The sequence below is a fragment of the Halictus rubicundus genome, chromosome 12, assembly GCF_050948215.1.
Source record: "Halictus rubicundus isolate RS-2024b chromosome 12, iyHalRubi1_principal, whole genome shotgun sequence".
Classification (NCBI taxonomy): Eukaryota; Metazoa; Arthropoda; class Insecta; order Hymenoptera; family Halictidae; genus Halictus; species Halictus rubicundus.
In genome coordinates, this window is record NC_135160.1 from 6,604,229 (window position 1) to 6,630,594 (window position 26,366).

At 39.9% G+C, this 26,366-nt stretch overlaps 5 protein-coding genes across 12 annotated transcripts in view; 3 read left to right on the plus strand and 2 right to left on the minus strand.

Annotated features, from left to right (window-relative positions):
• Positions 1 to 4,570: 4,570 nt before the first annotated feature.
• LOC143359957 (5-taurinomethyluridine-[tRNA] synthase subunit MTO1, mitochondrial) lies at positions 4,571 to 8,969 on the minus strand. Of its 3 annotated transcripts, none has more exons than XM_076798396.1 (10): positions 8,792 to 8,969; positions 7,658 to 7,885; positions 7,095 to 7,394; positions 6,854 to 7,030; positions 6,377 to 6,784; positions 5,922 to 6,094; positions 5,398 to 5,850; positions 5,140 to 5,243; positions 5,008 to 5,068; positions 4,571 to 4,699 (listed from the first exon to the last, which is right to left on the minus strand). In XM_076798396.1, exons 2-10 carry the CDS (start codon positions 7,866 to 7,868, stop codon positions 4,610 to 4,612), a joined length of 1,977 nt encoding a protein of 658 aa, XP_076654511.1. In that variant the 5' UTR covers positions 7,869 to 7,885; positions 8,792 to 8,969; the 3' UTR covers positions 4,571 to 4,609. The 3 variants fall into 3 exon arrangements, with proteins under 3 accessions (XP_076654511.1, XP_076654510.1, XP_076654512.1); XM_076798395.1 differs by having other exon boundaries at positions 8,786 to 8,969; XM_076798397.1 differs by lacking the exon at positions 8,792 to 8,969 and having other exon boundaries at positions 7,095 to 7,555; positions 7,658 to 7,778.
• Positions 8,970 to 9,563: 594 nt separating this feature from the next.
• LOC143359768 (uncharacterized) lies at positions 9,564 to 10,517 on the minus strand. The gene has a single exon (XM_076797975.1). It carries the CDS (start codon positions 10,471 to 10,473, stop codon positions 9,664 to 9,666), a length of 810 nt encoding a protein of 269 aa, XP_076654090.1. The 5' UTR covers positions 10,474 to 10,517; the 3' UTR covers positions 9,564 to 9,663.
• Positions 10,518 to 10,930: 413 nt separating this feature from the next.
• Spf30 (Splicing factor 30) lies at positions 10,931 to 13,300 on the plus strand. Its single transcript, XM_076798399.1, has 5 exons — positions 10,931 to 11,128; positions 11,251 to 11,474; positions 11,782 to 11,931; positions 12,574 to 12,724; positions 12,805 to 13,300. Exons 1-5 carry the CDS (start codon positions 11,090 to 11,092, stop codon positions 12,946 to 12,948), a joined length of 708 nt encoding a protein of 235 aa, XP_076654514.1. The 5' UTR covers positions 10,931 to 11,089; the 3' UTR covers positions 12,949 to 13,300.
• A 134-nt stretch (positions 13,301 to 13,434) lies between these two features.
• LOC143359959 (solute carrier family 12 member 8) lies at positions 13,435 to 17,532 on the plus strand. Its single transcript, XM_076798398.1, has 11 exons — positions 13,435 to 13,628; positions 13,669 to 14,389; positions 14,449 to 14,629; positions 14,761 to 14,906; positions 14,966 to 15,197; positions 15,265 to 15,466; positions 15,589 to 15,823; positions 15,896 to 16,216; positions 16,284 to 16,445; positions 16,514 to 16,692; positions 16,769 to 17,532. Exons 2-11 carry the CDS (start codon positions 14,183 to 14,185, stop codon positions 16,926 to 16,928), a joined length of 2,025 nt encoding a protein of 674 aa, XP_076654513.1. The 5' UTR covers positions 13,435 to 13,628; positions 13,669 to 14,182; the 3' UTR covers positions 16,929 to 17,532.
• Positions 17,533 to 22,726: 5,194 nt separating this feature from the next.
• The window catches only part of Dscam3 (Down syndrome cell adhesion molecule 3), a 221,604-nt gene continuing 217,964 nt past the window's right edge, over positions 22,727 to 26,366 (plus strand). For all 6 annotated transcript variants that reach the window (XM_076797434.1, XM_076797432.1, XM_076797430.1 and 3 more), the window contains exon 1: positions 22,727 to 22,841. The gene's annotated coding sequence lies outside the window, so the exon portion shown is untranslated. The remainder of the gene's footprint in view (positions 22,842 to 26,366) is intronic.

Here is a 26,366-nt window from a genome sequence, read left to right on the forward strand (position 1 = left end):
TTTTCCAATCAGAATCGAATACAAAAATGGTCCCACAAGGAAAATCTCTATATCAACGCCAGTCACAGAAGGGACAGACGAGGGTTACAAATCAATTTTTGTAGTTCAGTTCAAATTAAATGCAAAAATGGCCCGACAGGGAACGTCTCTATACGAAACGGCAAGTTTCATCGGAGAAAGCGATTTTTTACGCCACTTCATACCCGTCTATCCCGCCAAGTAACGATATAAGTAAGTTCGTAGTTTAACGAGCTCTCGGGGGGTTAATTAATCACGGTAGCTCGTCGATGGGGTCACGTTCGAGTCCCGGCCCCGTCGAGATCGCGAAGTTTGAAAACCGCGTGGAGTAATAGCTCGCGCCGAGCCGCGTCGCGTCGGCGAGAAAGACAGGTATAAGAAACAAGCGGCGATATCGATTTCCGGATCGAGTTCGCGGCGAACGTGATCGGAAGTGGGCAGCGATCGCACGCACCGCATAAAACCTCTATGTAGAGTTAATAACGCCGCGCTCGAGTTTTGCTATTCGCCAAGCAACACGTGCGCGGCCTTTGACGAGCGGCACGAACCAGCCGCAGAGAGTAAAATCGTCGTCATATGTTTCTTCAGGTGCACCCAAGAGACTGAGCCGCGCGCACCCATCGCTCATGCTAGCCAAAAAGCTTTCCGTTTCCATTCGAGGATCCTCTGAAACTGCGAGCATGGTCTCAACAAAAAAAGAAAAAAAAAATTGAAAAACAAAGACTGGTGTTCGGAGAAAAAGCACACACGATCCTCGAGCGGGAGCGGATCTTTTCACGAGCCTCCTTAGTTCCTTTTCTTCTTCGGTGTGAATGTGAGAGCGGACGAGGGCGTCGTTCGCGTTTAATGACGATGACGGGGGGAACCAGGAAATTTTCCAGCCCGGAGACTCGAAAGAAAGAGAGACGTCGACGACGTCCCCGTCCTCGCGTTGCGTGCGTCTAGTGCGTGCCAGGTTGTAGCTGATGCGAGTTAATCGCGTGACAATGCGAGCGTGCGAACGGCACCGTGTAATTAGTGTATTAACGAGCTGTAACTTCGTTACAAATCCCCTTTCGCTGTGTATAATCGCGGCGAACAATGCGCGACGTCGCACGGCGACGGTCGCCGCGTGGCACTCAATCGTCGGGGGACTTTCTCGTCTTCTGGATCAAGGATCAATTAAACGTCTCCCACGATCCATCTGTCCAAGATGGACGCACGGCCACGAACCCGACGCCGCGCGTCTCGTCCTCCATTGATCGCCGCTCGCCATCGCATCCTTGTAGATAGCATTCACTCGTCATTGTATTACGTGTATAATTACTGCGTACGTTGGATCGCGATAATTGGACGATAACGCTGCTCTAACGGCCCACTAAATCTGTAAGTTATTATTAGGCGTCCGGCAACGCCGGCGGATCCCATAGACCGCGGGGCTACGCGGCCATTTTGCGGACAATCGGCTGCCAAAATGGACAATGGCACGCCGAACACAAGCTGGAAGTGAAGTTCATTAGCTGCACCGATATGCAATCCAGCTGGTTGATCCCTAATCTACCGCTGTTGTGATCCCCGAAAATTAAAATGGTAGACACCTTCTATTTTATTAGAGACAAATGTTATTGACAGACTGCCGGATTCGTGTGCAAAATAAAAATTTCCTGCATCCGTAAATAATGCATCTGTAAAGTAATTAACTACGTATCTAGTTAACTATTCAATATTACACTTTCAGCTCCATTTAATTAATTAAAGTCGACTGCATCAATCATTAACTATCATCTTTGAAAATAAAAATGTCTGGAAGATGTCTTCGTACAAATGTGAACTTTATACATCTTTTAGAGACACCTTTCAGAATATTAGAAAGCACAGATTAATTATTCAATAGTGCTCTGTTGCACGTCATCATTTGAAGTCGTTCCGACTGCTGTAATTTTTGTCTTCCCGAGAAAAATGAATTCTGTCCAGCAGTTTTCTTTCTAATTCGTTTATTGGTGCATCTAATAAATTGAGTTTCTTAACGACCAAAAAGTAATAATAATTCAAAGGGGGGCTGAAAGCAATAAGAATGGCAACTCTGCGAAGATCGCTCGAGTCTGCAGGATCTGCCGGTCGATCGGGCCCCAGTGTACATTAACGTAACGTCCGTCGTAGTCGGCGGATAGTTAGTCAGGTAGTTAAGATAACCTAAGCCAAGGGACACCCGTAGCCTTAAACTAATTTATTCGGAGTAGACGTTGTTGGCGTACGAACAATAAGATGAACGGTAATGTATTAGGCGTAGCGCTGTTGATATTGCCGGGATAGCCGCGTTATCCTGCGAGATGTACGCGAGCGTCTCTGGTAAGTACACGATTCGAATCGATAGCTCTAGGGTAGCTGGTATACACGCGCGTTTGTGCGTACACTATCGCTCAGAAATAGTTGGCCAGTCACGACAGTCAGTTTCTAGGAATACAGAAAATAAGAGACAACACGGGCTATTTGCTTTCCGATCGATCTCGCACCGTTCTTTTCCGATCAGGCCAACTGTTCACTGAAATTGTAAAACAGTGAAAAAATTGCGAGAGTTTATATTTTATACAGCTTATTAAAATGATTAAGGACTGAAATTTCAACTCCAGTTTCTTACAATCGATGCAGAGCGTTTAGTTACGGTACAAAAGTTGAGTAAAATGGGGATGCCATTTTGAGCGCCGAGGAAAAATTGAATGTAGCGCGGATAAAATCGAAGAATCCTGCGAATCCATTGGATTGTTGTGCGATCAGATGGTTTTGAGCGGTAGTGTACTCGGTAGCTTGCCAGTATAGAGGCGTAGGGTTAAGGTGAAGCTTGAGAATCGCGCGAATCACGCGGACAGCACCTGAGAGAAGACCGAACGTGCGTTCTCCAGCGAGGAGGAAGGAGAGAGACGACCGACGAGTATGGTCGTTCCTGGAGAAAATCCGTAGTCGTTCGAGCAATGGCTCGGCCGATTATCGAGTGCCGCGTGCCATCGCGTAATTTACGTGCGTGCACGCGGTCCCGCGGCGGAAAATCCAATGTTGAATTTAACATCGCGACGGTCGCGGATGGTACGCGCGTCGCGTCGGTATGTCGCGCCAACATCTTTCGGAATCGCATGAGAACGCTTCTTCTCTCCTTCCGAGCCTAGATCACTCGAAACTCCAGGTGGTTCCCGCTGGTTTCGCGGAAATCTTTCACTTTTTGTACATTTTTTACACTCGCGTCCGATGCAGCAGGCAATTTTTGTTCGATGTTGTGCAGACTGTTGTGAAGAAACGCGTGCGGATTTCTTCGGAGAGAATACGGAGGCTATATGTATACAGATTTAGAGAGAATGAGAGAGAGATAGAGCGAGAGAGCGTGTGTGTGTGTGTGAGAAAGAGAGAAAGAGACAATAGTATTAACTGGTCGAGACCAACCTGGACGAGCCTTGCGGCGGGGCTCGTCTCGGCTCGATTCAACATGTAGAGGACTGTCGATTCACTTATGGTAGAGAGTTTACGATTACAACGACCCTGTACTACGACCGAAGCGTACACCATTCCTGTACAATGTATCGTAACAGTATTTACTATCGCACTAATGGTAATAAACGATAACTGTTAGTACGTTCGCCGGGAGCCTTCATTCGCCAACCCCTGAACTATCCTGAACCTTACTGTCCTACAGATTGTGTTTCTGGAAGCGATTTCATAGAAACTTCATCATCAGAGCGACTTGGCGCATCCTAAAATCTTCCGAAGTATCTGCGAGCCTGTCTTTGGCGAAACGAATGTCTGTTCGATCGCAGCGACGGTCAAGTGGCTCATAAAAATCTCTATGTTCCGATAAACATCCGCAGTCTAATTCGGAACGACCTCGAGCACCGTTCGCAGAGTTCTCCGATTTACAACGACGCGACGGCGCCAGTGCACGCGCCCATAGAATCTAAATTGATTAGCCCAATAATCGTGTAACGACGTTTGCCCCGGGTATGCATCATCGATTCGGTGGCGGGAAGTTTGGAGCCGGACAGACCCTTTCTAATTCAATCAGGCAACTTCCCTGTCACGGACTCGGGCATTAGCCGAGCGAAGCCGGAAACTTCGACCGCATTGTTAGTCGGGGACAATTACGCCCGGGCTCTTATTAAACGAACGAATTTTACAGCCGGTTAATTAGATCCGTGTTCCCCGGCGTTGCGTTAAATTCCGAGTCTGGAGAGCGAGAGAGAACGGTACCGCGTCGACGAGAGTGTCGCCATTAATCCCAAACGTTTCGAAACGGGGGCAAACATCGACGCCCGATAATTCTTGTCGAATAGGCGAGCCTTTATTTAAGGAAGATCGATGGTAGCAGCCACGTTGCATCCGGTGGCCGAACCGACGGGTGCAACGACCCTTTGTTTACTCAGTTCGTAGGTCGAACGTTTACTCGCTGATAGTTGAGTGACATCCTTAGAATTTGGGTCGACGTTTGGTAAATGATTCCGTTCGATATTCTCGGCGTGTGACTTGCCTCGTTGGCTCCGTCGAGAGAGACCGCGCATGATAATAAATAAATCTGGAACGGCCGCGGTCAGGCTTCAAGGTGAAATTGTTTATTTGGACTATATCGACATTATACAGTACATGGATTCGATTTTATGTAATATATCAGTCGCAGAATCGTCGCTGGAGTCACGCCTGAGATTCGACTGGCTGCCGCTATCTGTGGTCATGCATATGAACCATCAACAACGTTGAAAGAGAAATATCGGCCAGGGTAGTTACTATTTAATGAACAGGATGATGCACCTAATTCTGTCACCTTAAATCGTTCGTTAGCTGCTTGTTATTAAATTTCCAGTCAGAGGTCAACGAAAAGCAAAATAAAAGTAAAATAGCAAAAAATTAATGACTACATTTCAGACCTCCCTTGATGCCACACAATTTTTCTTCGGAACATTTGTCCATTTAACAAACAGTTTACAAGTAATTTAAGATGTTAGAATTAGGTATCGCAACCCGTGTACTTACCGTATACGGCTGCAGTTTCGACAATTTCTCCTTTTCCTCACTGGATAAGTTCAACTTTTGTCTAAAACGATACACAAAAACAGTTGCAATTGTTTACAATAATATTTTGAATATTGCAATCATCAAACGTACAAGTTGTAGTCGATGTCCTGAGGTATGATCATCTGCTCGTTCTTGCGAATTTCATTGACCTCGTGCTGTTGTTCCTCGATCCCGCGCGCGTAAAGCGCCTCTATCTAGAAGATCAATTGAGCGGTCATAATAATCAACGATGAGCATCTACTGATTTACCGGTATTAGTTGTAGTGAAACACGCGGCAACTCTGATGTACGTTCGATAGCACCAAAGAAGACGCAATCGCGCTGCATAAAATGATGTTCAGTATGTACCTCCAATCTCCGTGCAACTATTGGATCGTCGCCTAAATGTTGAAATCGTTCCGGAAGTACTTTGATTAACGCTTCGATGGAAACACGATCCTCGAATATGCTCAACGCTTCAAAGGCAGACTTGCGTTGAACACCTCTGCTTTTGCGCATATTCAACAATCTTCGCCATTCTGTGGTAGATCGGGTGTCACTTTTCAACAACTCTATACCATCTTGTAATTTCGACAGAAGGCTTTCCGTCTTCGACATTCTCTCTTCCGATACGCAACCCGTTTCGTATCCTTTCCTGGTGAGCCTTTGGTCGGCGTTATCTGGTCGCAGGCTTAGCCTAAACTCCGCGCGGCTGGTGAACATTCTGTAAGGTTCGTTTGTCCCTTGAGTAGTGAGATCGTCGATAAGAACGCCTATGTAGCCCTCTGTCCGACTTATTATCAATGATTTTTTCTTGAGAACCTGGTAAATTAATCCTGAATGTTATTTTCAAAATAGAGCTGGAGCGGAGATTGGTACAACTAATTACAAACCTTAGCTGCAGCATTAGCGCCCGCTATTATACCTTGTGCAGCAGCCTCTTCGTAACCAGTGGTGCCATTTATCTGTCCAGCAAGAAACAATCCTGGTATCCTCTTCGTTTCCAATTTAACGTTCAACTCTGTAGGGTCTATGTAATCGTACTCGACACCATAGCCAGGTCTCACTACAGAAATATAGTACAATTTTTAGTCACACGATCGGAAAAATTTGTTATGATTAGATTGCGGATTTTTATGCAAAATAAACATTGTCTGGATTAATTTCAAGATACTAAAGCCACATAAACATTTATTTCTTTGCTTAATCGTTTTAAAAAGTCGAAAATAAAAGAAAGGTGTTTTCAAATTCTTTAAATATTTCCATTGTTTTCTATTTAATTTACCCATTTTTACCATGAATGCATATGATCCGCAGTCTAATTATGATCAAAAGAGAGGAAACTTACACATTTTGGCATTTTCTAATCCTGGTATGTACCGAATCAGCTCCTGTTGCTTCTCTGCTGGAAGGGTGCATGATAATCCCGAGGGATATATTACAGGTGAGTCAAATCCTTCCGGTTCCAACCAAATTTGGTGCTCGGAGGCGGGAAATTTTAACACTTTACTCTCTATGCTTGGGCAGTATCGCGGCCCATTTATCTCCTCCGTTATGTGCGAATTGCAATGTAAATTCTCTTTTACTACTTTGGACACACCTTCCGTTGCAAATGTTAGATGACAGCTTACTTGCTTCTCTGCGGGTAGCCAGACTGTCTTGTTCAAGAATGAGAAAGGTGTTGGTACTTTGTCTGGCAACTTCAAACTGCATTTGGAAAAATCTATGGTAGATTTTTCTATTCGTGGTGGAGTACCTAAATAGCACAATGGTCTCGTGAATGTAATACTATGGAGGTAAGAAAGATAGTTAAAGTGGTACATACCAGTTTTCAATCTTCCCATCCTGAATCCAATCCGTTCTAATGTATTAGCTAAACCTATGCTTGGTTCATCGCCAAGTCTTCCAGCAGGTCTCTTCTCTAAACCAATATTGATTTGACCCTTCAGGAAGGTGCCAGTTGTTATAACAACTGCTCCACTGTATATTTTTGTACCATCCTCTACAACAAGTAAATTCTTAATTTTTTGAAAAACAGATTTAGTATGGTCATAATATGAGCATACTAAGAATTATTCCGTGACAACTTGGAGAATCTCCTTGGATGATTAAATCTTCTACAGAGGATTCGCATATTTGTAAACCGGGAGTGTTGAACAGTTCTTCCTGTAAGTGTTTCTTATATAAATCACGGTCGATTTGTGCTCTGTAACCCCATACAGCTGGACCTTTGCGTTTATTTAATATGGTATATTGCATCCCAGACAGATCACATATACGACAACAAATCCCATCCAAAGCGTCTACTTCTCTCATGAGATTCCCTTTGCCGATTCCACCGAAGGATGGATTGCACGACATTTCTCCTGTTCAGTCAAAACATTGTTCTGAACTATGATTCCACAAAGCTTTATTTCACTGTATCAATAGTACAGATGGTCGAGAACCCGTTAATGTTAGCTATCTGATGATATTAGGATTTTCGAGAATCTCGATACATTCGAAAACTCGAATACACTTGGAAATCCTGAAATTTTCAAGAACTCATCCTGATCCCGAATAAAATTCTTGATCCGCCCAACCCGACATTTCCAGGTTTTCGCACACCTCTAATAAATAGGAATCATACCTACTGTGCTTTTCTTGTGGGTGACCAATAAAGTTTTAGCATTCATCCTAGCAGCTGCTGCACAGGCTTCTGTTCCAGCATGACCACCCCCAATTACAATAACATCAAATTTGTGTTCATTAACTGTGGATGATGCATTTCGTATGCAATGGTAAAACCTCTGTCTATAGCGCAATCCCAAAGAGGGCAGTCCAATTCTTTTCAAGCTCATGTTACTGTTAAATTGACCTAGGATAAGAAAATAAAACACTCTTTACAATTTTATAAATAAATTCTTGTTTAATTCATTGTAGTTAAATATGCAAATACAAAATTAAAAAAAAAACAAATAAATATAAAAAAAGAGAAAGGTGCTTATGATATAAAAAAGTCATGATTTTCAAGTTTTTTAAATATGCAATTGTATTTAATTGCATCTTGAATCTTTGATAAAATGAACTCGTTGCAGAAATCTGCTTTACTCTCAAATCTTATGTTCATGTATTGCAAATTATTTAGGAACTCCATAACAAAGTCAAAGCAATTCATTGCTGTTTCATCATAATTTTCAGACTTCCACTTTGCAGACTCTAACATATTTTTTAGAGTTGCATCCCAATGGCAATCCCAAGAGTTTGGAGTTATTTTGAATGCAATACAACTTGTCCACTTTGATTGGTCATTCAAGATGATGCCTTGTTTATCATATTCATAAATAACTCCACTTGAATCTGTTATTCCTATATGCAAATCTTTGAACACATCATAATCATTTATGAATGTGCCTTGGGATGGTCTAACAATTATAGCAGCTGGATGATATGTTGCATTTGTGTATGGATATGGTACTAAAAAAGGCTCTATAATATAATCCAAAATATGTGACTGACAAATTGGACACACTTCTAGAACCCTTTTGCAAAAAATGCTTTTTGAGGTGCAATGACGGAAACATATAATTCCAGGATCAACAGCCATGGTGTTCCTACTTTCTTTAACAGCCTCAAAGGAATAACATGTTCATAGAATCAAACGAGATAGATCTAAAGCTATCTAAAGCCATCTAAAGCTATAAAAATAATGAATTTCCTTCATTATTAACATGGTTCATGCTTACAATATAAAACAAGGCTTGCTAAAAATATTTACCTTTACGAATGCAATGTTATGACCCGCATTTAACGTTGGAGCGGTACCATAAAATATAAATCTAATTAAAGTTTATGCATTTTTATACATATATTTACAAGAACATGCGAGTATTTTCCATACTTGCACATAACCTCAAGTCGTGTCACTTGTACTATGTACATACATACACGGTATCCGGACAGTAATAAAATTCGAAAAGCCTTCAGCGCGTGCCTAGGGGATTTTATCTTGTGGCGCAAAGATCCCCACATTTTTAACAAATGTTAAGTAAAATTCGACCGATTTTCTCGTTGACATATGAATTGAAGATATTAATAACTAAGAGCTTTATTCTAAATTTGGACATCTTATATGCACCAACATAATAATGGTTTATGGTTTATCGTTTATTCTTCCCTTTATATATATCATACAAAGATGGCGTTGGAGAGCCTGAGCTCTATCTGCCCAATACAAAAAACGGTCCTTACATATTATTGTTAATCTAATTACTTATATATTATAAATATAAATACATGTGCAATATACTCCTTTCACCTTATTTTATCCATTATATAATCAATATTCAACACTAATAATCCGCGCATCTACCCAAACTTCTCTGCCGGTACATGGTCAGCCACTCGGACATTTACCATAGTACTTTGGTTAGGGTATATTGATCACTTGCGTAGGTGTTTGTTTTGTCATAGAGAACGCTTCAAACTGTTCAATTTTTAATTAAAAAAGTCAATTGACATAACGCTTCACAAATTACATATTTCTTGTATAAGTTTAAAAACATGCCATGTAATTTCAGAATACATATAATACAATTAAGAATGTCCTTCACAGTTAAAGAAATATAATATAACCGTGAAGCTTAATGTAACCATTTACATATAAATTGCTTCCTTTATCAACATCTCTGGTCTCAGAACAATAAGAATATGTTCACGCAATCGGTACTTGTCAAATTTCTTTTCGACTGCTAATGCATCACTCACTGTCATGAAATAAGCATGAATGTACCTAACTCCAGAGTATGGTACTTGCTGGATGTCTGTTGTTGCGATCGGATGATGATCATTGAAAAGAGTTAATATCTCTTTTAGCTCTACACTGGGATCAATATTGGCTATAATCACCTCTTGAGCTGGAATAATGGTTTTTTTATTTCTATAGACCAAGGAAGGAATTTCACCTTCGTCAAATGAACTCTCCATTGTCTTTGTAGTCTGGTCAGCAATTTCAGAGCTGATCGAAATTTCAGATCTTCTTTTGTTCATGTGTACTATCTTCGTTGACGTTGATCCAATAGAGGTGTCACAACCACTGTCTATTTTACTGACCACATTATGATAACCCGATTGCTTCTGAATTGCTTCTTCAGAATTGGAGAGATTGATTGGTTCTGTTTTCCCAGGTTTATGTGTCTTGTTCTTACATTTTTGGTTAATTTTGTGTTTATGTGGTAATATCTTAATGCTCTTATGATCTTTGAAACCATTTAGGCAATTTATGGTGTCTTCTAAATTTTTATATCGTATAAAATAGAAACCAAATTGACCACCTGTACCACGTATAGTCACAGAGCCATAAACGGAAAACATTTTATTGATTTCGTCTTCACTTATCCCGTGAAAATTCGAGAAATGTATTACATATGAATCGTTTCTTCTATCGTAGTAATGTTCGTAATTCATATTTGTATAAGACTTTTCACAGAATTCCAGTAGAAAATACAAATATTCTTTCGTTTTGACTATATATTGTGCTCGCGACGTTAGCGTCCTTCTGCTTCCTTCAACGCCGATGAGACCACTGACTACATATATAAATTATGGCCAGAGAGGAATTTATGGCAAGGCAAGAATCATCTGATTCATGAAATTAGTTTCTAACTGATGGCGCCACCTGTGAGTGCAAGCTGATTTACCGACCAGAAATTGGGACCGGGAAAAAGAGTTTTCAAATAAGATAAGAAGAAAAATCAACTGTATTTTGTAATACAAAAAGGATCTATCGTTACCTGCTTTTTTATATTGTGATAAAATAAAAGTGGCTTGTATTTAATGCCTTGTTGTTTACCGAATGTTGCCGAACGCTGCGCTACAGATAAGCCATCTTATGGCTTGTCTTGGGTTTATTAGATTCGTGTCATAGATGTCGTCGTGTATATACATACACATCGGAGAGGGTGTTCACCAGTGCCAGTGTTCGCTTTTACTTGCTTTCTTGACAGTAGCATTCAGAAAGAAAAGAACCGCTAGCAAACGTTATTTTAGGGTTTGTTAACACACTGCTGATCCAAGCCTCGTCATGGACGATTTACAGAATTATAAACTGCAGCTCCAGCAGGTGAGACTTTTGTTTTTTGCTTAACCTCATCGAAATGGTGGAATGGCGAGTCCATTTTTGGTGATCCCGTCGTTGTTTACGAGCTCTTGGGCAGAAATGAATTTTCGGTTTTCTCGGTTTAGGTGGAAGCAGCGCTTACCACGGATCCGACAAATGAAGAACTCCTGAAATTGAAAATTGATCTCGAGGAAGTAATAGAGCTGACACATGATTTAATTAAATCACAACAACAGGAAAAAAGGCAAGCCAATGGCATGGATGCTAAAGATCCTATTTTACTTGCAGTTCTGGCCAATAAATGGAAGGTTGGTGATCAGTGCATGGCACCCTGGAGCGAGGATGGCAAGTAAGTAGTTCTTAATGCCATTTAACGATATATTATTATCCCTTTCGGACTCTCAAGTTGATAAAACCAATATTTTGTGATTATTGTTTCGTGTTATAATCTTAGAATTCACTAAACCTTAATGTTAGTAACACTAACGTGAATCTAATGTTGTTTTATCTATCGTTCAAGCAATATGTAAACATAAAACATTTGTGACATACTTTAACTGACAGCCATTATCATTTCATTCATGAGATTCTCATGACCATGTTGAATATCTGTCTACAAGTAACGTATCTTCTATGATTAATGTATAACTTTTCAGATACTATGAAGCAACCATAGATGTAATAAGCGAGGATGGAGTCGTGAATGTAACTTTCAATGAATATAAAAATACCGACGTCACAATGCTAAGTCAACTAAAATCAGTAGCCAAAAGGCCAGCATCGGATTGGGCAGATCAGAAATCAAAGTAAGTGATTGGCTACTATGTTTTATTTCTTTCACTAATAATTTAAGATTAATACAATCTTGCCTAAGTTTGAGTATACGCCAGATTTTAAAGTATATTGTCGTTTGTTTTGTAATGCTAATCATTAATTTTTCTCCTTATCCCTCTATTCCTAATTGGCCATCATAATCACTCTACTGTTTGGTGTGCCTTGACCTGAAATTCCAATATTGTTGATTTATCCCTTGGTGATGCGCTATCTATGTACATTGCCGGAAACCAGGAAAAGGTAACAGGAAATATCAGATTTTAATGAAATATTACTTTTATGGTAAATGTATGGTTTTAGTGTTTATTGTAATGGATGAAACTGAGAATTGAGTGATTGAAGATGTTTCAGACTAACAATTAAGTAAACCCTAAGTTATTATCATCATTTATAAATCCAGAGTACATTTCCACCTATTATAAAATAAATCAAAATAGTTCTTATTATTCAAGTTATAAGAATTTCATAAATGTTTATCTGTTAAATAGTCGCAATACTTTTAGATTTAGCAGAAAATGTATGGTACATGTATCAGTATATTGTCGTGCTGCAGGTCTTTATTCAGTTACTTCAATTGAAGTACTCCTATGTCTGATAAATTCATTAATTTACAGAAAAATGCAAGCTGCTGCAGTAGCGGGTTCGGATCCCAATAAACAGAGGGAATACCTAAAGAAAAAGAAACAGAGGAAACTTCAACGATTTAAAGAACTAGAGGAAGAACGTGAAATGGAGAAAAACAAATGGCTAGCATTTACAAACAAGGTAACACCAGCAGTCTGATTTATTTATAAAAGACTTGATCAATTGTTTATATTGTTTTGTTTTTTATGTTACATGAGCAGTCTTCGAAGAAAGGCGTAATTAAAAAGAGTATATTTGCCACACCAGAAAATGTAAATGGTCGAGTAGGAATTGGTACCTGTGGCGTGAGTGGCCGAGAAATGACAAAATTCAGTAACGGTGAAAAATGGAGGAGGGGAGCATGAATGTTATTGTAAATACAGGAATTAATATTTCGCGGGATAGAATTATGAATTATTGTTATATTACATTGAAATTGTTTCCTTGAGGGAACTGACAAAAAAAAAAAAGAAAACGTATGTTTTGCGTTATGAGACGTGAATGAGGAGAGTGTAGTTGTATCTTGAGACTGTGTGTAGACATTATGTTGCAAACGAACAATGACCTCAATAAATCCTGAAATTATCTGGATTTTCTACCTTCATGGAATGAATGCGTCGTCACGAATGAATGTATTTCTAGATTGATACATTTATGTGGGTATGATTTGTTTACAATCTATAAATGATACGAATAAATGTATATTTTAAAGTCAAATTATGTTTATTAAATGCCTTCGTGGAATTCAGGTAACATTAGGACTACCGACAATTGAAATAGTTTATTTTTAATTATAAAAATGGCAAGAATGCATTTGACAACATTTAATGAATGAATTTGTTTCCTAACTTTTACGAAATAAAAAATCTGAAATATCCAGTAATTTCAATATTAAATCAATTTAACACGTCTGGTGTGAGGCAAGACCTTACGGAACGCTAGCCAATGAAAGCAAAGACGTGTGGAGTAAGTACATACTGCACACGCTATATATGTATATGAAACACTCAACCCATACCTGCATAGTACCGTTCAGTACCGTTCAGTACCGTTCAGTACCGTTCAGTACCGTTCAGTACCGTTAGAAAGATCAAAAATGGTCGTTCTATTGTGGAACAACACGTCACCACTAGGTGATATATTTGAAACGATAAGATTGATATAAGAAATTGATAAACTGCAAAAAATATGACACTACTAAGTTTCGATGACACAGTAGAGGCTTGCGATAGCCACTGATTCATGTACATATACGCAGAGAACGCATTCTAACCTATCCTCGTTAAGATTGACAACAAACGTATTAAGTATATGGAACGCTTTTTCCTTGCTGAAATAGCAAAATAATTTTATATTTATTTTATTAAACACATAATAGCAGCTACAACATTTGCTTGAACAGTGTTAATCAATGATTTATGTACTATTTACTATACTGAGATTATGCATTACTAAATAGACATGAGGCATACTAGACAGAACTTTTGTATTTGTTTATCAATATATTCTATACTACTTTTACAAAGTCGGAATTGAAAGAAGAAGACTGATATTGTTACCGTAGAGCAGCTAATTATTGTACCCAATTATTGTATCCCAATGAATAGAAACATGGAATCCAATGACAGAAATCAAATGTCAAACGGAGATGCTGCGAGCAATAAAGACATTGATTGGTCCAGGTATGGCTTGCATAATGTAGAAACTCAAAGAAATAATGAAACAAGAAGGAATAATGGAGAGTACGAAGAACTTGGACCCGATATGTATCAGACAGGTGCAAATGAGCTGTTTGCCCAAGAATATGTAAGTAATTGCATCAAACAAAGTAATGCTTGTATTTATATCTTGTCATATTTTATCAGAGCTCAGATCCTTGGTGGAAATCAAACTTTTTCATTTCTCAACCTGTATTGTTTGGAACTTGGGACGGTGTGTTTACATCTTGTCTTATAAATATTTTTGGAGTAATTGTTTTCTTGAGATCTGGTTGGATAGTGGGACAAGCTGGCGTTCTCAATGCAGTACTAATTGTATTATCTACAGGTAAATGCATATAGTTACTTAACACATTAAATGCCATGCGGATCCCTAGGGATTGGTTGTAGACTTACCATTTACGCTGTGTAGGTCCTTACTTAATAGATAGATACTTAAGAGATTTTTTACTGTTTCAGTATGCACTGTATTAGTAACTGTACTATCTGCAGTGGGAATATGTGAAAGGTGTCGAGTAGAAAGTGGAGGAGTTTATTTTTTGTTGTCACACGTGTTAGGATCAAGATTTGGTGGATCAATCGGGCTATTATACTGCTTTGGACAGGTGAGGCAGCATAGCAATTGGTAACAATAATGGAAAATTACTTGAAACTCTTGTTGCAGGCGGTGGGTTGTGCATTGAATGTGTTAGGTTTTGGAGAATCTATGGCTGGTTTGGTACACTTAGAGTCTGCTTGGGCAGAGCGTGGTTTTGCATGTGCAGCTGTTATCTTGTTATCTGTTATCAATGTTGCTGGTGTCAAATGGGTCATAAAACTTCAATTCCTTCTCCTGTTAATTTTACTTCTTGCTGGGGTAGACTTTGTGGTGGGAAGTTTTACTCATGTGAATATTGGTAAGATTCTGTGTGCTTTCTAACAAATAATTCATTGAATACCTGTATAATTTTGCTAATATTGTAGAGGCTGGCTTCGAGGGCTGGTTTTCAGGAAATTTGAGAAATAACACTTTCCCTAACTATCAGAATGGATATAGTTGGTTCACAGTGTTCGGTGTATTCTTTCCTACTGTAACTGGTGTTTTAGCTGGTATCAATATGAGTGGGGATTTACGACATCCGTCCACTGATATCCCTAATGGTACCCTAGCAGCAGTTGGAACTGGGTAATTACCGCAACTAGACATTTACATAAATTTACATGTTAGAGTTGTGCGAGAACCCGACATTGTCGTGTTGGAACAAAATTTCCGGATTCTCGAATTTATATTGTATTTTCTATTTTCAGAACCTTTTTGTATCTATGTTTCATTCTATTTCTTGCGTCAACATGCACTCGTAATGCACTCCTGACGGACTTTATGATTGCATCAAAGGTGTCAGGTATCTCGGTATTATTGTTGGCGGGCTTGTACGTATCTTCGTTCAGTAGTTGTTTGGGTGCTATGTATGGCACACCCCGAGTTCTTCAGTCCATTGCTAGTCAAAATGTTATACCAGGGATGAGTTGTCTACAGAGAGGGGTGAGTCAAAGCGATGGAAAGCTTTGTTCAATTAATTAGGCTTACTATAACGAAATTAAACTTATTCTTTAGAGGGGACCGAACAAAGTGCCCGTGTACGCAATGATGGTGGTTGCCGTTGTTACATTGACGTTTATCATCACTGGGCAAATTAACACGCTCGCGCCAATTGTCACGATGCCTTTCCTCTTGACTTACGCATGCTTAGACTACGCGTATTTTGCTCTTGCGCAAACGTTTGATATACAGTTGACTCGAGAGCAAAGATTTCGAACGCAGTCTCCAACGTTTGACCGCAATTATGGAGTAGCGAGTAGGGATAATTCGATACCGGACATGGACAATGATTTGGATAATCTCTTTCCTGAAAGAATCAGACATAAAAATCTTGTTGTAAGTACATGTGAATGTTAGACCATTGTGTTGCGATAATAAGAAATTATTTTGAAATTATTTATAGAGAAATCCTAGTCTCTCTGAGAATAACGTTTATATAGACTCCTCGCCGAGTGTTGATGAAAATACTAGCCCCGCGGATAATACCGAACGAAAGATTCACATCCATAATAAATTGGGAAACTGGTACAGTCCTTTGTGTAACAGATGGCTTTCACTATTAGGTGTAAGTTTCCATACGTTTTACGTGTAGAAGTTGTGTAAATATGGTTTTGACGAGAGTGTGATTTCCAGTGCCTTATCAAGTTGCTTATAATGTTTCTCGTACATTGGGGTTATGCCATTGCCAACATAGTCGTTGTGTTCCTTGTGTGGAGCTACGTTGGTCATGCTAATCCCGCTGTGAAACCGGGAGTATCATCAGAATTTAAATTCTTCAGTTGGCTGAAGATAGCGTTATTGAAGCTCATGGGGTAATCATTAAAAGCATTATGATAATTTACTACATTTATAATACAGTGTTTAATCGTTCGATTTTTTCAATTTTAGAAGGAAAGTTTATGACTACGAACAAATTGTTGTTACTCCGGTCCATCCAGGAGTTGAAACGTGTTCAGCTCAACTGAATGAAGAGAACGAGGATTTCGCTGGTAGAAGAAGATATCATCAAACAGCCACGGTTACAGGGCAATATGTGAATATTGACTAGAAAAGGAAGACTGTAAAATATTTAGAAAAATCTGATTGAAGAGATATACATGTAAAACTAGGCAGGAGGAATTGTAAAGGAATCGCATTAATTTTATATCCTACTATATCGAACAAAGAGAGCGTTGCGAACTTTTTAACGCTATTAACCGCACAAAACTAGTCTTAACCAGAGTACATTTCATATCTTAGGCACGTGGAATTTTTTATACAGTGCAGCATAATAGCCTTAACGATACTAACAATCTCCATCAAAGATCAGCTGTTATAACTTTTTCTAACGATTTACTCTATGGGCAGCAGGCGCAGTTGAAGCAATATACTGCCAGAAGCATTTCTAAAATGAAGGGTCCATTCATTCTTAATTGAAATTATTTTAATAACAATAGCTTGTAACGCGAGATTATTTATTTTTTAGTAGTCCTACTAATTTGTAGTTAGAACTGAATCATAGTATCATAACATGATTGTATTGCAGCGTCGTCATATTTATATAATAAATATTCTGTAAATATGTAGTGATAATATATTTATATGCTATCGAACATTTTTATAAACGTCTTTGCGGCGACGAGTACGCCGATAATAAAATATAGATTAGTACATAGAAATCTTGTACCTCTTTTATTTATTGAAGATAGTGAAAATTATAACATTTCACCAGACAAGGGGTGAGTATATTTAAAAATTATATTTTCAAATTCTGGAGCCATTGTACTACTAAATCAACGTAGTATGCATTAATTATTTCATATTTTCGCGCTCTTTTTAATTTTACAATTTATAGCAGTTTTATTAACTTTTGACATTATAATATTATGTTTGAGCTGAAGAAACAGGATTCACGTAGTGCTTGAAAACATTAGTGTTCAAAAGTTGAGTGAGAACGTTAGAGTGTCGTCATTCTGGTTGTTTTTTTAAAACAATTAGTTGTTTAATTAATACCGTAGTTTCTTGTGCGGGGTAATGTTAAAGTATGGACGAGATTCTTCATTATTTTAATCATATTATCTATTAAATAGTTAAATAACAGCAAGATGCAGCTTTTTTAATTGGGACATTCTGGTGAGTATAATCCTCCTTCCATTTTCATCATTCTCTTATTTCGCTGAGTTACACATTGTTCAATGTGGAAGCAATATTAGCTCCAGCAGTACATTATATTCGCAATAGTTAGCGAAACATATAAAAATCATTGAAATATTGATAATTAGATCTAATCGAAGCCAAATTAAATCGAATTGTGTAGGTTCGAATGGATTGGAGTAAACTGGAGTGAACTAGTTTATGTCCACGCGTGCTGCAACGGGTACAAGCGGGTATAAGAGGATTTGGGCGGATTAGAGTGTATTAGGGCAGATTCGAATGGTTTAGAAAAGATTGGATTTGATTGGCATGAGTTAGAATGGACCGGAATGAATCGGGCGGCTTGGAACGGACCGGAATGAACCACAGCGAAACAGAATGAACCGGACCTGGCTGAACCGAATCAGGACGAACTGGACCAGGCTGAACCGAACCAGGATGGACCATACTAGGGTGAACAGGAACCGGCTGAACTGGACCAGGATGAACAGGAGAAGGTAAGATTGAAATAGATTGTATAAAGATGTACCGGATCCGGAAGAATCGGACCAAGATGAACCGGACTAGGATGAAACGGACCAAGATGAACTAGACTAGGATGAACCGGACCAGGGTGAACCGGACCAGGATGGACAGGAGATGGTAAGAAAGAAATAGAATGACTCGTATTAGGATGAACTGGACCAGGCTGAACAGGACCAGGATGGACCGGACTAGGGCGAACAGGAACCGGCCGAACTGGACCAGGATAAACAGGAGAAGGTAAGATAGAAATAGAATGAATTGTATACAGATGTACCGGAACCGGAAGAATCGAACCAAGATTAACCGTCCAGGATAAAACGGACCAGGGTGAACCGGACCAGGATGGACAGTAGATGGTAAAAGAGAAACAGAATGAATCGTATAAGGATGAACTGGTCCAGGGTGAACAGGACATGGCCGAACTGGACCAGGATAATCAAAGCCAGGATGGAGAGGATCAGGATGGACCGGAACCGGCAGAAGCGGGTTAGGATGAAGCGACCCAGGATGAACAGGATCGAGTAAGAGAGCACCAGAATGTTTAAATCGATTTAAACCGGAATGAAATAAACCGGAACGTATTACAGCCAAACGGAATAAGTTGGAAGCGCGGAGGGCAATCGAGGACCGGAATGAATTGGAGCAGGTTGCACCGAAACAAAATGAACTAGAACGTATTAGAGAGGAATGGATTGAACCGCAACGAGTAAGAGAGCATCAGAATGAGTTGGAGTTGGTCAGAGTGAAACGAAGTGGATCGGAGTGGCCCTAAGCTGTTTAATTACGGTAATGAATTGGTAATGATTATAACGTATATAGTAATTAGCAATAGACTAATAATTATATGCATAGTACGCTAATTGCATAAGTATCTATATAAATAAACTACGCCACGGAAACTGATTAAAAGTAGTGAGCTGCGTTCGAACATTATTTATTCATTCTTATTTGCTGTTACGTTTGCTTAGCACTTTGACCATGAAAATGTTCTAATTGCGTTTTCATAGTCTTGTTATTAATCGCCTCGGATTCAGTAAGTGTTGCAAGCCGCTGGAACCTACGCGGTGAGCTTCGGAAGCTTCGAGGTCCGCGGTGATCTCGCGGTTAGCCGTGATGGTTAACCTTCCCCTGCGCACCAGCCTCTTACGTGGTTGCGTTAAAATCATTCCCGGCGTCAGAATGCGAGATAATTAGTTCTGGAGTATCAACATCGCATTTCTGAAACCTTCTTCCAATATTTAGCGCTATGCCTCACATCGGAGCTTTCCAAATATTGTCTTCATTTCTGATATCATATTGATCTTGCAAAACAATTGTTCACTGGACTAGAAGAAAGTTGTTTTAGTGAATAACAAATTTTGATATGTTTCTTAACAATTTTTTTTACTGCAATTTCCTAAATATATTTCAAAAGTTAATTCATAATTCACGGTCAGTTAACAGTTTACCTACCGCTAATGATTGGATTCAAAATTTTTAAATACTCGGAATTGTGAGTTTTATTTTAAAACTAAAATTCTCCAATTTAACTTTTCATCTTATTTTATTCTGTAACCTAATGAAATTGTGTTTCGGTTGCAACAGAGTTGACAAATGCTCCGAATATTTGACCATATTGCTCCGGACATATATGAAGAGGACACTGCTAGATGATCATTGATTTCAACGAGCTTCAGCGTGGTTAATCTACACCGAAAATGCGCGCGAGAGTACGTTTGCGATTATTAATAATATGGAATCTAATAAATTCCTGAAGTATCCGGTCCTACGCGCGCTAACACTGTTTTAATCGAAATTTACTTTGACAGGGCATTGCCTACAAGCCTGGATACCCAGACTGGCCAAGAGTGTCCGCGCATGCATCCCGTAGTGCGATGTACTATAAATAGACTGCGGAAGTTTATGTATTTACACGTTTCCATTCAGAAAGGAATTGGCGTGAAATTAAATTTAATTTCCTGCGTGAACTGTTCACGTAAATCAATATCGAAATCGGACTGTATTGAATATTATTGAAGCCCATATTTTATTAACATTTTGTAAGCCTTTGTATTCGCTATACAAAAATTTCCGCGGTCTAGTTATAAACTTTGAATGTCGATATCTTCGTTATTAGCGCTTTTCGGTTCGTCAACAGCTTTGGGTATGTATAATTGAAAGTCATTTTTGTCGATTATGTAGTCGCCGCAAACACGTTACTTCAATATGCGGCGCCATAAATGTTTTAATCGAATTTGCAAACATCCCTTGCATGAATTATTAATAGGATCTTTTTTAAGGGAGCAGTATAATCAACTTTAAAAAATCATGAAGGTTTCTGACCAAGAATTCTCTTTGAAAGATGCACCAATCTAACAATTTAAGAATATAAGAATTAAAAATGTTCCAACGAAAACATTTTGTATAATTTCCTAGAATATGAGGGAAATTGTTCTAAAAGTTCGAGAAAGAAACGCTCCATAGTTTCTCAAGCTGCCCCTTTAAATATTACTCGGCAAATATTGATTGTAACAGAAGACATTCGTTCGATCTGCTCATCCCCGGGTATCTAGTCTTCTTATCTACCTTGTACAATACCTTGCCCCATGTTGTTCGAGATTATGCTCGAGCCGTTCGATCGAAAAGTCCGCATATTGGATTCTTGGATAAGCAGAACTCAAACTAATCGAATGAAAACATTTCGGTAGCCCGGGAAAGTAAAGCCGCACGAAGGTCTTTGATAAATGGTCAATCCTGTACAACGAAGTTGCGAATGTTATTTCCAGAGTTCTATATTACAGGTTTCTTCGTAGTTCGTGGCTGAAGAACGTTGGTGAATAGGTTCCCGAGAATCCTAATTCCGAATTGAAGCTTGGACCGAGTTCTAACTCACAAATGGTCACCTGGGAACGCTGTAATTTGGCCCTGTTGACTACACGTGTTTCTTGATTTTAATAACTAATAAAGCTGGAGAACCTTGCATCTGGATTGTGGGATGAATTATACATGGCATTTGAGATGTACGGACTTCGGCTCGAGTCAAGCCGTAGGTTCAAGCATTAAATCGATGGAGTGGTGTACAGAAGCGTAGAATTTATGGGAAAACTTGCGCCTAGGCTCTTCGACGTCTTGGGATGAAGAACTCTTCCGTATCTGCAGATATAAGAATCTTGAAGCAGAAATTGAGTAGCTGTTAGTATCATCGATTGTGATTTTCAGGGGCAAAGCGTTCCAAAAGATAATGTTGCCATAAGCAAAGTAGCTAGCATAAATTATTTACTTGGGAAACTCAGGTTATTCTCTGTATATTGGGAAAGATAAGACTCGCGCAAATAGGGTAGCTACATTAACATAAATCATTACCGCTAGGAGCTAAACTTCTGCAGGGATTATATTCTCACGTATTAGGTTACTAAATTGAGTCACCTTTTCTAGAAATTCAGCTGCTGTTTCTCCACTTCTCCAACTTTGAGAGCGGTTTTCACCTACACCCAGTTAAAAAGGTCTGCATACATCCTTTAACACGTGGACTGCCATGCGAATTTTATCCACAAGTTTAATAACAATTGTCAGTTACTTGATAATGAAGTTCACACCTTATACTACAATCTAGTTAATTTCATCACTTGACATAGTAAGGAACAAAGCATGTACATTCAGAGCTTTGTTGTGATAGTTTTAGGAGGACATCGAAAAATGTAAGAAATATAGTGAAGGGGTACCTGGTTGCCTACACAAGGATCGGTCAGAGATATGGAGACATTTTTGGCTGACTGTATTTCCAAAACACAATCACTCAAGACAGTTGGTAGGAAATTTGTTAATTTTAGGAAGAACCTATTACCAACAGCCTCTCATGTGACAGACTGTAGCATCCCAAAGAGCAATCGTGGGAGTGGGGAATTATCGTCTCGGCTGATCAGGCGGGTGAACCCGCTCCGGCTCAAGATAAGAAGAAACTACTTCATCAGAGTCGGGGTTCTCGTAGCACCTAGGCTAGGTGTCGGTCGAAACGAGGGTTGCCCGTGCGTGGGGGTGTACGATGACGGAGCTGGGTGACGGTTTTCGAGTGTCGGCCAGGAGGGAGGGTTAAAAAGGGGGTTGTTCGTCGATGCCGGGTCGGCGAGGACGGCTGGTGGGGCGAGGGCGGGTGGCCACGTTCGAGGGAGGGAGGGTACAGCGGGTAGGGGGAGGTCGGTGGCCGTCGGTGTGGGATCCTAGTCGAATGCCGGATCCGCGGTGGTAACTTCAGTGCGCGATCAACCACCGACGTGTGTTTACGGTCGGAGCTCCAGCGGAAGCTGCGAGGCCTGGCTGCTGCGGGGTGAGAATTCCTTTCTTTCCTTTATGATCTATATGGATCATTTTGCTACCCTCGCCACCACTGTGACCGACCACTCGATAAGTGGAGATTTTTCTCACGATCGACGGATCTTACCGTCGGCTTCGATCCCTCAATCCTCGTGCTATAAGTGAAACTCCATGGTCCGAGAGGGTGAGATAGTGACTCGAGGCCGAAACTGATGGGACTATCTTGCAAACGGGACGTCGAGAATCGCCCACGTGTTCTCGACTCCGCTGTCCCGGACCAGGACTCTAACGAGCTGCCACGCTCGTTAGGGGTCCGATTGGAATTTTGGCGACGACCTTTCTCTGGGAGAGTCGAGCCCGAGGAGCATGATCCAGTGACGAGTGACGGGGAGGTTTCGTTGATGAATGGTGAACGGTCGGGCACGAGTAGCTTGATTGTAAGGGTCAATTTGGGTTCCGCAATTTTTGGTACAGCTGCCGGTGTTAGGACTTGTTTCGTTGTTGTGTGCCAGGCTTTGTGCGAGATTCTTACGAGCCTTGACGATCATTGTTCTCCACGTGGTTGGTTTCGAACCACGATCATGGGGGTTGGAACGTTGTTGATCTTGTGAACAGAGTTTGTTCGAGGATCTGTTAAAGTTCATTAGTAAAAATGCTTTGTGCGAGTATGAGGTAAAAGTGGTGTGAAAGTTGAGGTCCTTGTTAGGAGTTGATGTATTAATGATTATGAGACTGGTGTGTTCTCGAATTCATTTTTTGAGGGTGCAATCTCGAGAATAATTGTAGTTTATATACAGGTTTAAAGTCAATTTCCAGTAAATTGATGTAAGCCATTTTCTACTTGTGCAATGTCGAGTATAATCGTAGTTTGTGTCGATAGGTTTGTTTATAGTGTTATTTTGTTGTCTACCTCTCAATGGTGGGTAGAAGTGTAAATAAGATAGATCACACCAGGAAAACTGAGCAAAACGAAAAATAGCTAAGGTCATCCAAATATAATGAATAATTTAGTGGAAGTAAAAAATGATAAGTGAATGTATCAACGTGTGAGAATTTAAATGAAAGGAATCTAAGGCTAAGTTTTTACTATTATTTCTCCTGCAGAAAGATTACCAGTAGAATAGTCGTAATTCGAGCACGTGGTTGTAACACGTGGATTTCTTCCACCACGACACACCGATTATCCTCAAGCGAAAATAAACCATGAATTTCGCAGTCGAAAACTTTCTCATAATCGAGGCTCATCCCTCCCCCGAGTTTGAGTTTCTCAAAGCAGCCGGACCGTTCTTTACATGTCGATGCATCGACTCGATCGCGTTTGCTTATTCCGGCTACTTTTTATCGTTACGAAGAAAGTTTCGGAGGAGTTGTTAGGAAGTTATGAACCTCGGCGGCTTTTCAGGGTCAAGGTGTCGATATCGAGCACTCGCTTCGCTTTACAACGCCCCGGTCTATTCAGAGGAAACTTTCGACCGTATTATCTACCGAATAAAATAGTTTCTCGCGTTGAAATTGTTCCAACACGTTGCTTGTAAATTGTCCGCAAAATTGTGGACAATTTAACTCGTTCAACTCCAGGCAAATTCCATTCGAAACTGTTTCCGAATTACGCAAATGTGTATTTTAGTTTCTCTCCGGGCACTAACGTCTTATTTTCGAGTACTAATTCATGAGCACGCTTGATCACTTTTGTGGAATCGCGTGTACAATATTGAAACGGATAATTCTTCTAATTTCAGAGTACTCGACAGAGTGACGCTTAAAATTAAAACGCAAATTATTTTAATATTGATTTCGATTTAGTTTGAGTTGTGATATTCTTAGCTCTTCCACGTTCCTGGGGTCAATTTCCATTCATTATCTAGACATTGTTAAATCATTTATTCAAACGAGGATTAAGAAGGAACATTTCTCACTAAAATCGATAAAAATGCCTTGACAAATAATGCGCTAAAAGAAACGCAAAGTCGAACATTATGCGTCTTTGATTGAGCGCAAAAGTGTTCCACCGTTCCTCGCGTCCGATATAATTTAGGGTGAGGTGAGGTTCGATTTTTTTTTTGTATTCGGCACAGGGAACGTTTGATTGCGATCTGTCATTCGGAACGAACGAAGAAAATAGGTCAGCCGAACTGTTTTCAAGGGTCTGTCTGCCGCGCGAAAATTCGCGGTACGTAGTAATCGCTTGACGCCGCTTCAAAAAAAAAAAAAAATGTTCTGGGTGGAGGGTTGAGACAGTTTTCAAACGGAATCGAGGTGGGAAGAAGATAGAGGATCGACCGAGTGATTTTCTCTTGGTCGAATGTTTGAACGCGTTCGCCGGGAAGTCCGGATAATCGTGTCGATAAACGGGGATGTGTTCCCGAAACGAATCGAAAGATGAAACGTGCCGTTACAACGTGTTACAGGGATATTTCAGTCGATAGAATTCCGATTTAATACCCCTTCTCCCCCCAGCGGTGATTAAAAACATGACGTCACATAGCAAACAATTTGAAACCATTGAAAAGTTCCTTTTTAAAGTCAGGCTGGAGAAGACGAAATTGCGAAGCGAATATCACAGATCGCCGCGTTTTATTAAATTTTATGAACGAGAATTGTTGGAAAATTGCTTGTTCGCGAGGCTGTAGAATGCGTTCTGTCCTTTGCGATGAATTGTTCTTTTCCCTGGAAAAAATTGATGAAACATATTTTAAAGCGAGAGCTTCCTTTCGCTTTGTGCTCTACAAATAATTTTCCTAATAAATCTTATTGCTTATTCAGCGTTAGAAGAACGATTTTAAAGGAGACAGATTGAGCAGAGCGAATTATATTTATAATATGACGTACACCAAGCAATATAAGCAGTAAATATTATTTTAAAATTGTCGGGGGGTAATTTTGCGGGCTAATAAGTTCCGATTGAAGATCAATACGACGTCAAGTAAGGTGTCACCTTGAGTCTGTGGCGGGTTCGACGACCGAAAGTTCCATTAGCTTCGAAAATCTGAAGTGTTTGGTCCGAGGAATTCGGGGAAATTCAATAATTCCTTTCATTATTCAGAACTATTCTAATTTCGAACGATGGGACGGATCGATACGCGTTATCCGGCATAATTATTCCGTAATAAAATTTTGATAGCTGCCCGAGGAGGATTTAATGAGCAATAGTGGAATCTAAAGAATCCCGCAACGGGGAAGTTATAATGATTTTTCCGCGATTCGGCCGCTGCGGATGGGGCCCGGGGGGGGGGGGGAGATTAAAAGACGAATACATTTCCATTTTATGGACTATTTTAGGCGATCTCCTTCCCGGTGGATACGGCCGATCAATAATTCAGAGATTCCCGCGCTTGTTCGTGTTCCGCGGGGGAAGAATGGTTTTTCGGAATTCCTCGTAAAACAGTACACCACCCGGCTGTTTTTATTCGCAGCAGTAACAACTTTATTCGCGGCCGAGCATCTATAAAATGATCGTAAAACGTCCTGTACAGGCGTGTAACAAGAAAAAAAAGGGGTGGAGGAGAGAAGGTTGAGAAAATATATCGAATTTTCGGTT